The sequence below is a fragment of the Mixophyes fleayi genome, chromosome 10 (assembly GCF_038048845.1).
Source record: "Mixophyes fleayi isolate aMixFle1 chromosome 10, aMixFle1.hap1, whole genome shotgun sequence".
Lineage (NCBI taxonomy): Eukaryota > Metazoa > Chordata > Amphibia > Anura > Limnodynastidae > Mixophyes > Mixophyes fleayi.
The window spans coordinates 52,144,219-52,158,899 of record NC_134411.1 but is presented as its reverse complement, the minus strand read 5'-3'; the positions used below and the strand labels follow the sequence as shown (position 1 = coordinate 52,158,899).

The window sequence follows — 14,681 nt, the reverse complement described above, 5'->3', positions numbered from 1 at the left end:
CTCCCAATATAAATCTAATATGGGAGTATAACCATTCCAAAAGGTATGTCTGGTAACACAGTTGTACACACAGGCTGACAGACTGTGTGTATTTGTCTCTATGTGTGGTTTGCAATATTTTTTTCCTCTCTAAAATTTGGGCGTCTCTGATGGTCCACAATGGGATAAACCACAATATTGATTTATTTGCCTGTAAGTCATTGGAAAATGCATAGAACAAATTAAAATTCCACAATATGTTGAGACAATAATTGTCTGAGAACCAGAATTTAATAGTATATTGAATAATGCCAAACTTGGCAGGCTTTGATGGCTATATTACTGGATGGTTGTAAATAAAATAAGTGTATGATCTTCCAATTTACTGCTTATTCTGTGAAATCAGTAAAACATGGTCCCTTTTTCTCTTGCTTTCTGGTAATAGGGAAAAGAATTTGAAACCCGCCTGAAGGAGAAGAAGCCAGGCGACCTTTCTGATGAGTTGAGAATCACTTTGGGAATGCCAGTAGGACTGGTGAGTTTGCCTTTATAAGCTTTAAAGGGCCTTTTTTGCGGGCTTAGGTTGACATGGTTGGATTGATAAGAAATGTCCACAATAAAGAAAAAAAAAATATTTTTATACATACACTAACATAGCTGTTTTAACACTTACATTCTTGTAAATAGCAAATAGTTGGAGAGGCAGAACTGCTACTATTCTATATATTCTTTAGTGTTTACCTATTTTTTTTTCTTGTTTCCTTTTGCAGAACTCCCATAAGGTGCCCCCTCCTTGGCTTATTGCAATGCAGAGATATGGGCCTCCCCCTTCATATCCCAATCTTAAAATTCCAGGGCTTAATTCTCCAATTCCTGAGGTAAGGCATTTTAATCAATCTATCTCTCTAACACCCTCCATCTTTTAAAACCACAACTTTACAAATGTGCACATTAGTATTTGCCTTTATCACTGTTCTCATTAAACCTTTTATTACATTTACTTTATTTAATTATTTTTAGGGCTGTTCATTTGGATATCATGCAGGTGGTTGGGGAAAGCCCCCTGTGGATGAAATGGGAAAACCACTTTATGGAGATGTATTTGGGACTAATGCATCTGATTTCCAGGTAAAGTAGTGTTAAATTTGTATTTTGCATATTTTAGTGTGACTACCTGTTGGTCATATACCTCTAGTTTTTTATAGTCCTTTTTATATAGGACAAAGTTCAGTGGTTGATTCATCAAAAGTGCACATTCTTAAACTTTTGAATGCATTTTTCGTGCTTGCAGCAGACCTCCATTCAATATTTACCTTTTTTGTCTGGTACAGGCACAAACACATTTGTCTCCCCATTGCGTAATTTCACAGACAATCCCAAGTTTTTGCTGAAATGATGCAGCAGTCGGACAGAGCAAGGGGCATGTCCATATGCTGACTGGTTGCTAGGGAAAAGTATGCCCTGAGCCGGACACTATTTCTTTACTGGTGGCAGAATTTATATTGTAAAAGTAAACCTTTTATTGTAATGAATAGTTAAACAGGTGGACATCTTAACTGAACTGTGTATCCATATGACTTTCTTGTGTTAATGGATTTTTGGTCTGTTTTTTATTTTTGATAGAGTAAGAATGAAGAGGAAGATATAGACAGAACCCCTTGGGGAGAGCTGGAACTTTCTGATGATGAATCCTCCTCTGAGGAAGAAGATGAAGAGAGTGACGAAGATAAACCAGATGAGACTGGATTCATTACACCTGCTGATAGGCAAGTGGTATTGGGTCAAAGATAACCGTTTGATACATCATTTGTTACAATGGATTAGGAATTGAGAATAGAAGTTGTTTTTTTTTTTTTTGTTTAATTTGAGTATATGTCATTAGTTTGTTGCTTTTTGAAGAGCCATGTCATTTAATGCAACTTAAATGGTCTTTTTAATCCATTTCAGTGGTCTTATTACCCCAGGAGGATTTTCCTCTGTCCCTGCTGGCATGGAAACACCAGAACTTATTGAGTTGCGAAAGAAGAAGAATGAGGAAGCCATGGATGGGTAAGAAACGTTTTCACGGTCCTAGTAAATGTCATGTTCCCTCCGAAATATTTTCACTTTGCTTTGGCAGTGATACTGGTAATGTGTGTACATTTACATTATTGTTGCTATCACTGTACAGATAACTCCTGTAACGTTTTACATTTTCGACTCTTCCCAGATCCACAAACATCATAAAGATTTAAAAATACACCTTATAGATATAATGTATAAGAAGAGAAGAGCAGAATAGTATAGTACAAGAGTATTGGTATACAATATAATTAATGTGCTAATATTCATATGGATAGCTAGAAATTATTACAAAACCACCTGGTAGTGCAATTGGCTCCACCAGGATTTTTTTTTTTTTTTGTTCCCCATCAATTCCTGTATGCTGGCCTATTGTGGTTTCAGGACGTTGGAGAGAGAAAATGGTACTGTGTGTGTGTGTGTAGCACTGACTGACGGGTTAAGTGACTAACATTGATTTTCACTATAATGTCACCTGTCAAGAGGTGTGAGAGATATAGATATAGATAGAAATAGATATAGATAGAAATGGATATAGATAGAAATGGATATATCTCTATCTCTATCAGCAAATGACAAGTCCGTTCTTGAAATTGATGTGTTAGCAGGAAAAATGAGCAAGCTTAAATATCTGAGCAACTTTGACTGACAAGGGCCAAATTATGATGGCTATACGAATGGGTCAGAAATCTCCAAAATGACAACTCTTGTCGGGTGTGCCTGGTATACAATGGTTGGTACCTACCAGAAGTGGTCCAAGGAAGAACTGGTAAACCGGCAACAAGGTTATGGGTGCCCAAGGCTAGCCCTTCTTGTCCGAACCCACAGAAGAGCTACTGTAGCACAAATTGCTGAAAAACTTAATGCTGGCTATGTTAGAAAGGTGTTTGAATCGCAGCTTGCTGTGTAGCCGCAGTCCGGTCAGAGTGCCCATGTTGACCCTATCCAGAGCCTAAAGCCCCTAAAAATAGCATGTGAGCACCAGAACCGGACCATGGAGCAATAGAAGATGGCCTGGTCTGATGAATCACGTTTTCTTTTAAATCATGTAGCCAACCGGGGGGTTGCGAGTTGTTTACCTGATGAAGAAATGGCACCAGGATGCACTATGGAATGAAGGCAAGCTGATGGAGGCAGTGTGATGCTCTGGGCAATGTTCTGCTGGGAAGTCTTGGGTTCTGGCATTCATGTATGTGTCAAGGACCACATACCTAAACATTGTGCAGACAAAGTACACCCCTTCATGGCAATGGTATTCCCTGATGGCAGTGGCCTGTTTCAGCGGGATAATGTGCCCTGCTACACTGCAAAAAATTTTAAAGAATGGTTTGAGGACAATGAGCAAATTCCTAGATCTCAATCCGATCATGCATCTGTGGGATGTGCTGAAAAAACAAGGCCGAGCCATGGCCCCACCTCGACGAACACACACGCACACAGGAGATGTAAAAAAAAAAAAGGCATTTGCGCACATAACTCTACTATGACCTCAATTATCTTCTACACACAGAAAGATCATTTTTACCTACCCATTCATCACAATCTTCTTTGTTCAACATACCTGTTGTCCACCCCACATATTTGCTTTCTGCTTGTTAATTGATTTTATGTTCCAACAGTACGGAGACACCACTGCTCTTTACCGTACTTCCAGAGAAGAGGACAGCTACTGTTGGTGGTGCCATAATGGGATCCACTCATATCTATGAGATTTCCACGGTGAGTTGAAAACTGAGCTAGGAACAGTGAAATAGGGCTTCTAATATAAAAAAAGATATTTAATATGGGCATGTCAATTTTTTACTTGAGATGTTGAAATTTAAGCTTTAGAATGTTTGTAAGGTGCATTCTACTATTGTGCGATCATGTTTTTGTATTCAATTTCCAACCCCTGCTTGTTCGCAATGTCCTCAGTTTTGAAGTAGGTGCACTTTGAAACCACCACCTGTAGCCATTCATCAGAATGGCCACATCAGAAAATCTGTGCTGGTGTCCTATTTACTCATGTGATTGGTTTACTGAGGGCTTGTGACAGTTGCTGTCATTTTAGATGGGGAATGGAAGCAAGCATACAGACTAAATAATGAATATTTACTTTGCAATCATAATGTTGCATTAAATTGCACCCTTTGTTTTTTTTCCTTTTTAGGTATAACTCTCCCTTTCTATCTATAGCTAATCAGAAGTATTTTGTTGCTAATTACGAGTTGACAATGTGTCAATCACAACAGAAGTGTTTTGTTTTTTGTTTTTTTTCCTGAAATGTAGCTGTGCTGCAGCTGCAAGGATCATGAAGCTTCATTGCAGCCATAATCCTAGTTTTATCTGCCACCAAACTTTACTGTGACAGGATTAAGTGAATCTAACAGTATAAAATTTGCAGTCATCTGTTAAGTAATTGACTGTCATCAGCAGCTATTTATCTAGTGTCACTAATTCCGCAGCACTGTACTGAGAACTCACTCGCATCAGTCCCTGCCCCATTGGAGCTTACAGTCTAGACTATAATAAGATAATTTGGTTGTTGTGTTGCTCTGTACATATGGACTTTAGAATTGAATACTTTTTTAAAGTCTTGTAAATGTCTTCTTTTTCCCTCCAGGCCCTGTCCCGTAGGGGTGGACCCACAGAGCCACAAGGTGTAGAGGTAGCTCTGGCACCTGAAGAACTTGAAATGGATCCATCTGCCATGACACAGAAATATGAAGAAAGAGTGCGAGAAGCACAGGAACAAGTACAAAAAGAGGACTTCAGTGACATGGTGGCTGAACACGCAGCAAAGCAGAAAGTATGCTTATACAATATAAAATTCTTTATTTAATGTGTATATTTCTCATATGGTTAATCATTACTTGCCATTATGCTTATTGTGCCTCCTAATATTCGTTCAGCTAATTATAAGTAATTCAGTTATTTTGTCTCCTTGTTTCTCCCATGTTAGATTTTCTAAAGACACAAACTTTTGAGTTAAGAGTTTGCATGTTGGTTGACGCTGTAGTCCATGTTGTGCTGAACAGATTACTAACAGAGCTTGTCATTTATTCAATACTAATGTCATATCATTTTAACCCGTCTTTTTTTATTCTCTATCTTATTTGAACAGCAAAAGAAAAGGAAGGGACAGCCACAAGACTCTCGTGCAGGAGGCAAAAAATACAAGGAGTTCAAGTTCTGAGCAATCTCAATGTTTTTTTTGTTTTTTTTATCCCTTGTCAATCACCTTGTTTTTTGTTTTTGTAATAAAACCGGTTAATCTGTCTTATAATTCTTGTTTGGTTGCTATAGATAGTGTAGTGTAATGTTATAGTGGAGTTGACAGGCATGGATTAAAATTGTGAAGAAAAGGTTTATATTTTCAGTAAAATCGACATAAGTATTGAGGAGATACTGTATTTTAAATTAATGTTTGATAAATGTTAAACACAGATCAATAGACCTCATTTTGTGTTTAATGTGCACATACCTTACTAACATAATGCCATTTGTGAACATCAATATGCACCTTTTTATCCTGTTTTTTTTTGTTTTTTTGTCACATGAAAATGATTGCCAATTTTTTTTGCATGCCATTCTCAATGTCAAAAGTTTTTATCCATTTCCTATACACTCTGCAACAAATGGTGCACTTTAGTACGTTAAAAGTGCTTTAAAATGGAAATATATTCTCAATGATTTGTATACAGTTAATGATCCCAATGACACTTATTCAGGACAAGTAATTAAGAACTACACAACCTATTTTATTTTTAAAAAATTTCATTAATATGTTTATCATAGATTTATTTTTAAAATGTATATATTGTTCTAGGTGGAGAGGCATTTGGCACTGTATTAGCCACTTCCCTTGTGGAAAATATTGCTTTATGTGCACCCAAAAATACAACTTATGGTTTCTTTTCATTTCAAAACTGTCACTACATACAAAATGACAATCCTACTTGTAACTAGATAACAGCACCCCATGTTATTAATAAGCCCTTGTGTGTTTTCATTCCTACAGGACGTTTAGGTTGACCTGTGTCTTCTAAAATATTAATACTTGTAGTTGAAGTGGTATCTCACCTTTTGTAAATAACAGTTAATAGCTCAAAGATTGAAAACATTTGGTACTTTCTCACCATCCCTTGTAACCAAAACTTTGGATATTTTTCCTATTAAATAGTTTTCTATGACTGACTCAATTTATTTAAAAAATGCTCAAAATGGCTATAGGGAGAGCTGTACTTTTTCTTTATAACAGATTATATGGCAACAACATAAATGTTATACCTCTCTAAAGTCACTCTCTTTATTTTAGATATATGCCTGCATCCTACAGCTAGTAAACTTCAGTTTGTATCTCCATAAGAGAGTAGAAATTACAGAGGTTAGGCTTTATGTTATTTCTATTTCCTGTGATCTACCTAATTTTGTTTGCTTTTAGCTACAGGTACCAACAGGTACTTCTAACTATTTAAGCTAACGCAAAGTATACTACTCCACTCTCCCCCCCCCCCCCCCCCCCCCCCCCTCTCCCCCCAGCCACCAACTCCTTCTCTCCTTCTCTCCTTCCGCCCCACCTCGGGTGAGGAAGTCCACTCATTTCTTTCCCCCCCTTCTACCTGCCCCCAGGGCCCCATCCCTTCTCACCTTCTTCGCTCCCTTTCCGCCTCCACCTGCTCCTGCCTCGCTCACCTCTTTAATCTGTCCTTCTCCACCGGTATCTTCCCCTCCGCCTTTAAACATGCTCTCGTCTCACCCATTCTCAAGAAACCCAACCTTGACCCCATCTCACTCTCTAATTACCGCCCCATTTCCCTTCTCCCATTTGCCTTCAAAATACTCGAGAGACCTGTCTGCAACCGTCTCTCCACCTACCTCTCTGAACACTCCCTCCTTGACCCTCTCCAATCAGGCTTCCGCCCCCTCCATTTCAATGAAACTGCCCTGGCTCAAGTTACGAACGATCTCCTCTCGGCTAAAGCCCTGGGCCACTACCTCCAGATTCTTCTCGACGTCTCAGCGGCCTTTGACACCGTTGACCACCCCCTCCTGCTTCACACCCTTCAGTCCATTGGCCTCTCCGGTACCGTCCTCTCCTGGTTCACCTCTTACCTTGCCGACCGTTCTTTCTCTGTTTCCACCTCTGATTCTCTCTCCCCATCTTCCTCCCTTCCAATCGGGGTCCCTCAGGGCTCTGTCCTTGGACCCTTACTATTCTCACTATACACCTCTTCTCTGGGTGCACTCATCAGCTCCTTCGGCCTCAAGTACCACCTTTATGCTGATGACACTCAACTCTACCTTTCCTCTCCTGATCTCTCTCCCTCCCTTCTCTCCAGGGTATCCGCATGCCTCTCTGCCATCTCCTCCTGGATGGCCTCTAGATTTCTTAAACTCAATCTTGCTAAAACTGAACTCATTGTCTTTCCTCCCTCTCGTACCTCTTTCCCCTCTGACCTCTCCATCACTGTTGACAACTCATCGATCTCCCCTGTTCCCCAACTCTGCTGCCTAGGTGTCATCCTCGACGCCTCTCTCTCCTTTGCCCCTCACATTCACTCTCTCGCCAAATCCTGCCGTTTCCAGCTTCGCAACATTGCCCGCATTCGGCCCTTCCTCTCCCAGGATGCCACCAAATCTCTCGTCCACTCTGATCATCTCCCGCTTGGACTACTGCAACCTTCTCCTTATCGGCCTCCCTCTCTAATCTCGCTCCCCTTAGATCTGTACTTAACGCCGCTGCTAGGCTTATTTTCCTCTCTCGCCGGTCCACCTCTGTCTCCCCACTCTACCAAGCCCTTCACTGGCTCCCCTTCCCCTACAGAATCCTTTTCAAGCTCCTCACTCTGTTTTACAAGGCCCTCGCCAACTCCACTGCTCCCTACATCTCTAACCTCTCTATTCACACTCCCTCCCGCCCACTGCGATCGTCCAATGATCGTCGCCTCTCTTCCCCTCTGATTACCTCCTCTCACGCACGTATCCAAGACTTCTCCTGCGCCGCTCCCCTCTATTGGAACAAGCTCCCCCGCTCCATCAGAACTTCCCCTAATCTGTCCTCTTTCAAACGAACATTAAAAACCCACCTTTTCCTTAAAGCTTTCCAGTCTCATGCCTAAACTCCCACCGGTCGGCTACCTCTCTTTCTCATCCCTTCTTCCCTTCTCCCCCTTCCTCGACTCCGTCTCCGTTTCTCCCGTCTCATCCATGTGTCTGTCTTCCCCTCCCTTTAGATTGTTCGCTCCTTTGAGCAGGGCTCTCCTACCTCCTGTTTCCATCACTTTTAACTGCGCTCTCCAGCTACTCTGCTCACCGCCTCTCGGTCCCTCTGCCTCCTCCGCTCCCCTCAGTGACTCTCAACCTCTCATCTGTGCCCTCCCTCTTGGGCCATAGTTACCTGCCTATACTTGCTTTTCCCCTCCCTCCCTCTCTTTCATGCTGTGCCTGAGCCCCCAGAGTTATAGTGCTTACTGTTACTTGTACTGTGCCATTGTTTGTCCCTGTACGGCGCTACAGATACTTTGTGGCGCCCTATAAATAAAAATTAATAATAATAATACTACTGCTTGATAAAACTAGCAATTCCTATATACCAGAGGTGTATATGATTCCTGTGCCCCATTATTGCTCATTCTGTATCAAAGGCCCTTCAACTGTCAGATTGAATGTGTTTCCTGATAGTTAAATCATGCAAAAGCAGGTAGTTGAAACTTCAAGCATGAATTGTGATTTACACTGGTAATTAAAATTCCCTTTTGTGGTGGAGGTGGCGTTGTGACAGAATGGACTTACTATGCTTTTTGGGATTTTGTTGATTTCCAGCAACTCGTTATCGCTGCCAACTACAAGTGGTGCTGCCTTGCCAAACCAGCCACTTTCTGTGTCAACTACACACTGTGGTGTCTCCAGTTGCAGGACGGAAATCGCTGCTGCCACCAACTTCCTTCACTGACACCTGGAACTGATGATGGTTCTTGGGTAATGTGTAGCTGCTGAAATACCACTTCTTCCTGACCATTTTAAGCTGGGTACTCACCCATACAATCGTCACATGCAATTTCTCTAATGATTTCACCAACAATTGAAAGTCCTGATGAGCATGCAGATTCATGCGTACACAATTTACCGTCATATCTGTGATCTTCATTTCTCATAAACATCTCCTGAAAAGCTTGTGCCTGTACACACACTACAGATATCTGCCTATGCTATTGATCGTATGTATGTACACACTTCCACATTTGCCCGAGATCGTTCATTGTGATTTTTAGGAAGTTTAGAAAACCAAATGATGCAATGTATTTTGTTAAGATAAAACATGATCGTGGAAGCTTACAAACACACTTTCAATAGCTGAACAAACGTTTGTGAATTGTGTGATCTGCACGATAATTGCATAGATGTGTACACAGCTTTACTATGAATCAGGACTGTTGAGTACTGCCAGAACATCGATTTAGGTCCTCTTGGCTCAATGTAGGATAGCTAAAGGATGGATTAAAGTATTTGTACAGTAACAAACCTGTTACTGTACGGAAACCTTGTGGCGCCTTATAAATAAATAATAATAATAAGCAAGGTTTCTCTAACCTCCTATTGGGGGACATTAGAGTAGTAGACAGGCGTTTGCACTTTACGATCTTTGTTCACCTACCCCTAGCTACTCCCTCTTTACCCTTCCTCTTGTATAGCCTCAGTTTATGTTTAGGGCCCGGCAAATAGTGCTGTTTTAGCCCTATTCACGTGTGTTGTTTTTAAATCATTTTCACTGTGATTCGGCGGCTTCTGCCTCCTGTTACTTTACAGCCATATCGGCTGTTCTCAGAGGTGCATCTACGATTGTCATATTGTCGGCGGTGCCTGTTTGATTTTGACAGCATGGACGACTGCACTGCCTGGAGCTGGGGATCAGCGGTGCCATGGACATACCTCCACCGCCTGCTCCCATTGCTGAATACCTCTGGAGTGCCGGCGAGTCGTCGCAGGCTGTGCCCATCCTCCCGAGCAGTGGCTGCACAGTAGCAGCCACTGCTTCACTGCGCCCACAGAGGGATGGCAAAAGGTAATTGAAATCCTCTGGACGGGGGGAGGGGGGGTGGAAGCCACAGTGAGTACCATGGGTCGCAGTCTCTTACTAGAGACAACCATTAGCTTACTTAGGGGGCTGGGTCAGGCAGGAGTCCCAGTAAGACGTGTAAGCCCCTGCTAGGCATTGGAATGGTGGAGGAGGCTGTCCTGCTGCCAATCCAGTGCTGGGGGGGGTACTTTTTTTTTTTTTTTTCCTCTTTCCTCCTTGGTGGTCTCCCATTCCTCATGTGCAGACACCAGAAGAGGCAGTCATTTTGGAGTTTCAGCTTCTCATTTCTCTGTCCCTTGTGCTGTAAGGTAACTGGTTGAGGGGAGCTTGTCCCTTAGCCTGTTGGGGTTCTTTGGCTGTATAGCAGCTTCACTTTCTGTGCTTTGATTGCTGCTAGTCTTTTTCACTAGTTTTTTTTCCCTGTTCATCTTTCAGTTTTTGTTCCATCTGTTAACATATATAAATAAACAAAACTTCAACAGCGCTCCACTAACACCCTCAGCCAAAATTCTTCTTAAAATAAACCTTACACAAATTTAGCACAAAATAGGTAAATATCCAAGTGCTGTGTTTCTTTTATTAAACATATATGTTTCTATACATGCATACATAATCAGTGTTATTTATAGATCTCCTATTTTTCCACCAAATCTCTTCAGATGTAGTTTATAGAGAAACAGAAAAAAAAAGTAACAGTGTAGTACTTTTTATACAATCAATATATAAAGAAAAAAACCCTGTGATTTTCTTTAGTAAAAAATGTTCATGCAGAGTCAAGTTTTTAAGACAAGGTGTTTCCTTTAATGTGAAGTAAGGAAAAGAAAACAATCTGCTTTCTTCCTTTAATAGACCTTTTCGGTTACATTTAACATCCAGGATTGTAAAAAGTTCTGTGTATCTGCCATTCCGGGACAGCACATGTGAAGAAGAGGATTTTTACTCACCGTAAAATCAATTTCTCTTACTCCACTGGGGGACACTGCGATACATTGGGGGTATAGTAGTGGGTGTGGGAGTTCAGGCACTAAACAACTTCTATGATTTTCACTCCCCTCCTCTACTATGCCACTCCTCTCCTGGACACATCAGTTTTGACTAACCAAGTGTACGCTGAGGAGTTGCCCTAAAGGGCAAAGAGTAGAGGCAAAAACATTCACATAACAAACTATTTACAGAGCAAGGGAGGGCGCGCAGTGTCCCCCAGTGGAGTAAGAGAAATTGATTTTACGGTGAGTAAAAATCCTTTTTTCTCTTTCCTACCACTGGGGGACACTGCGATACATTGGGGACATACCAAAGCTGCCCCTAAGGGAGGGAACGCTCTGGAACGGCTGCGCGTAACACTTTTCGGCCAAAACTCGCATCTGACGATGTGAAAACTTGCAATCTGTAGAACTTAGCAAAGTTATGAACAGATGACCAAGTGGCCGCTTTGCAAAGCTGTTCTGCCGAAGCACCATGACGCGACTCCCATGACGCACCAACCGCCCTGGTAGAGTGCGCCCTAAGCAAATGAGGAACTGGCCAAGATGCTCGGACATATGCCAGACTGATGGTGGAAGGCCAATGAGGGGCTACTAAGAGGGCGGGAACTCGCTCCTTCTTTAGTTTCTTCAGAACCTGCGACAGCATGGGAAATGGTGGAAACAGATACACGAGACTGAACCACCATGGAATGGCCATGGCGTCTGATGTGTGAGCCAGAGGGTCGTGGGATTTGGCGCAGTACAGGGGAACCTGGTGATTGAGCCTGGAGACCATGAGGTTGATCTCCGGCATTCCCCAGCGTTAAACTAGGAGGGCAAAGGTCTCCTTACACAGAGACCACTCCCCTGGGTGAACCTTTTGCCTGCTGAGGAAATCGGCTTCCCAATTGTCTATGCCTGGGATATATACTGCTGAAATCTGAGGCACATGGTGCTCCACCCATAACATGATTCTGGCTGTCTCCTGCATGGCCCCTGCGCTGCAAGTTCCCCCTTGATGGTTTATGTATGCCACGGCCGTGGCATTGTCTGATTGAATTTGAAGAGGTTTTCCTGCCAGGAACCTCGGAGCCTTCATTAAGGTCCTGAGAACTGCCCTGAGCTCCAATACATTGATTGGAAGAGTTGTTTCCTGGGGAGACCAGAGTCCCTGAAACCTTAAGGATCCCCTGACAGACTTGCATCTGTGGTAACTAAGGTCCAAAGGCCCGACGGGAGGGTCTGACCCTTGTCCTGATTTTGCTTAGTCAACCACCACGTCAGAGAATGTCGAGTCAGTCTCGACAGGTGGATGATCTGCTTGTCTAGTTGTTCGTGAGACCCCGACCACTTCCGAAGGATCTATAGCTGGAGAGAACGGGAATGGAACTGAGTGAATGGGACCGCCTCGTACACAGATACCATAGTCCCCAGCAGCTTCATGCAGCTGAGCATGGATACATGAGGACGAGCTAACAGATTTCTGGTTATGCGCTGGAGGGCACTGATCTTGTCCCGAGGCAAGAAGACTCTTTGCGACACCGTGTCAATCAGCAACCCCAGAAAGCGCATGCGCTGAGCTGGGATGAGGGAGGATTTTTGAACGTTTAGAATCCACCCATGGGCTTCAAAGAACTCCATTGTGGTCTGCACATGGCGAGATAAGATTTCTGCCGAAGGAGCTTTCAACAGAAGATCGTCTAGATAAGGGACTATAGTGATTCCCTTCTGTCTTAGAATACTCATCATAGTGGCCATGATCTTGGTGAAAACTCGAGGAGCTGACGCAAGGCCAAAGGGGAGGGCCCTGAACTGAAAATGGGTCGGTCCCACTGCAAATCGAAGCAGGTGATGATGACGACTCCATATGGGGACATGGAGATACGCATCTTTTATGTCGATGAAAGCCAGGAACTCTCCCTGTTCCATACCTGCAATGACCGTCCTGAGGGACTCCATCGTGAACCGCTGGGCAATCACCTGTTTGTTTAAGGACTTGAGGTTCAATATAGGACGAAAAGATCCGTCCGGTTTTGGTACCAGGAAGGGGGTGGAGTAAAACCCCCGACCTCTTGCCTGTGTTGGAATGGGAACAATGACGCCCGACCACTGAAGCTTTATTACCGCCTTCAGAAGCGCTTGACGTCTGAGGGGGCAAGCGGGTACCAGAGATGACAAGAACCTCGGTGGGGGAGGTTGGTGTAGATCTATGATGTATCCTCTTGACATGACCCCCTGTGTCCAAGAGTCTTCCATGGCTGTCCACCACTGGCGCTTGAAGCAAAGCAGTCGTGCCCCCACCCCGGATACCTAAGTGGGGGGACGGGGAAGTCATGCCGAGGGCTTATCGCTAGGGCGTGAAGCTCCCCTTCTGGAAACTCCCCTACCTCGGCTAATCCCTCCTCTAGGTGGAGCTGGCTGACCCCTAGATGGACCACTCCGGCCTCGGGAGGAGCGAAAGGAGCGAAACCGAGCCCGACGAGGTCTACGGGATTCCATGGGGAGAACATTACTTCCCCCCCCCCATGGCAGCTTCCATTACCTTTTCCAGCTCTGCTCCAAACAGGGTGACTCCATCAAAAGGCTAAACCTCCAGAGACCTTTTGTATGACTCAGCGTCCGAGGTCCACGAACGTAACCATAAGGAATGCCGTGATGCAATAATCAGACCGCCAATTCTGCCATTTACTGCCACTGCATCCATGGTTGCCTGTCCTACATAATCAGAAGTTTCCTGAATATGCTGAGCCAGGGGGAGGAGATCTGCACGCGGAATGTTGTTTTGGATGGCCGCAACTAACTGCTCCGCCCACATCTGAACTGCTTTATTTGCCCGGAGAGCATGATCACACTTTTTGTCAGTAGGATCTCTGAGGGACGCCCGCTCTTGTGTAGGGATGGCTGAGGATGAAGACAAACAGGCGACCAGTGTGTCCACCCTAGGAGACGCCTCCCATTTAACAGAGTCTTCCGCTGCAAGAGGATAAAGGCTCTTAAATCTGGCTGGCATCACAAACTGCTTACCTGGTCTTATCCAGGCGTCCGTTACCGTCTCCACCATCTGCGGAAATGGAGGAAAGGTTGCCAGCTGCGACTTAGTCCTTTTAAAAATAGAAAACCCAGCAGGAACCGAAGGTTCAGGCTCTGGAAACCCTAAGGTATGTCTGATAACTAGGATAAGACTGTCAACATTATTGGCCAAGGCTATGCTAAGCGAGTCTTCCTCCTGCGCATCCAGCTCTAACTCCTCTTCCTCATCTGATGAATGATCCGAGTCTAGAGAGCGCCCCCGGCTTACATCCCGTATGGCTCGCTTGGCCCTGTGGGAGACTGAAAGCAGGCGTTGTTCACTCTTAGTTGCAGATCCCTGGGAGGATGTGCCTGCGCTTTCTATAGAATTGCCCTCTAAGGCCTCTATATGTGCGGGCCGCTACTGTGCTGGGTGAACTACGCTGGCTACCTGTGTGTTTGCTGTAGTGTGTTCACGTACCTCTGCGGTTCGTAACATCACCTTGGTAAACCTTTCCATGGTAGAAGCAAAGGATTTGCCCCAGAGCGGCTCTTCCATGGCTGCCGGTGTCTGTGCCGGGGCGGGACGCTCTTGAGCTCTGGTGTCA

At 43.9% G+C, this 14,681-nt stretch overlaps 1 protein-coding gene across 2 annotated transcripts in view; it reads left to right on the top strand.

Annotated features, from left to right (window-relative positions):
* Positions 1–5,305, top strand: part of SF3B2 (splicing factor 3b subunit 2) — a 43,939-nt gene extending 38,634 nt beyond the window's left edge. For both annotated transcript variants that reach the window (XM_075188748.1, XM_075188747.1), the window contains 8 exons: positions 425–514; positions 750–857; positions 1,000–1,107; positions 1,603–1,745; positions 1,927–2,028; positions 3,660–3,759; positions 4,643–4,828; positions 5,144–5,305. In XM_075188748.1, coding sequence (XP_075044849.1) covers positions 425–514; positions 750–857; positions 1,000–1,107; positions 1,603–1,745; positions 1,927–2,028; positions 3,660–3,759; positions 4,643–4,828; positions 5,144–5,215 — 909 coding nt within the window. In that variant the 3' untranslated portion in view covers positions 5,216–5,305. The remainder of the gene's footprint in view (positions 1–424; positions 515–749; positions 858–999; positions 1,108–1,602; positions 1,746–1,926; positions 2,029–3,659; positions 3,760–4,642; positions 4,829–5,143) is intronic.
* Positions 5,306–14,681: the final 9,376 nt, after the last annotated feature.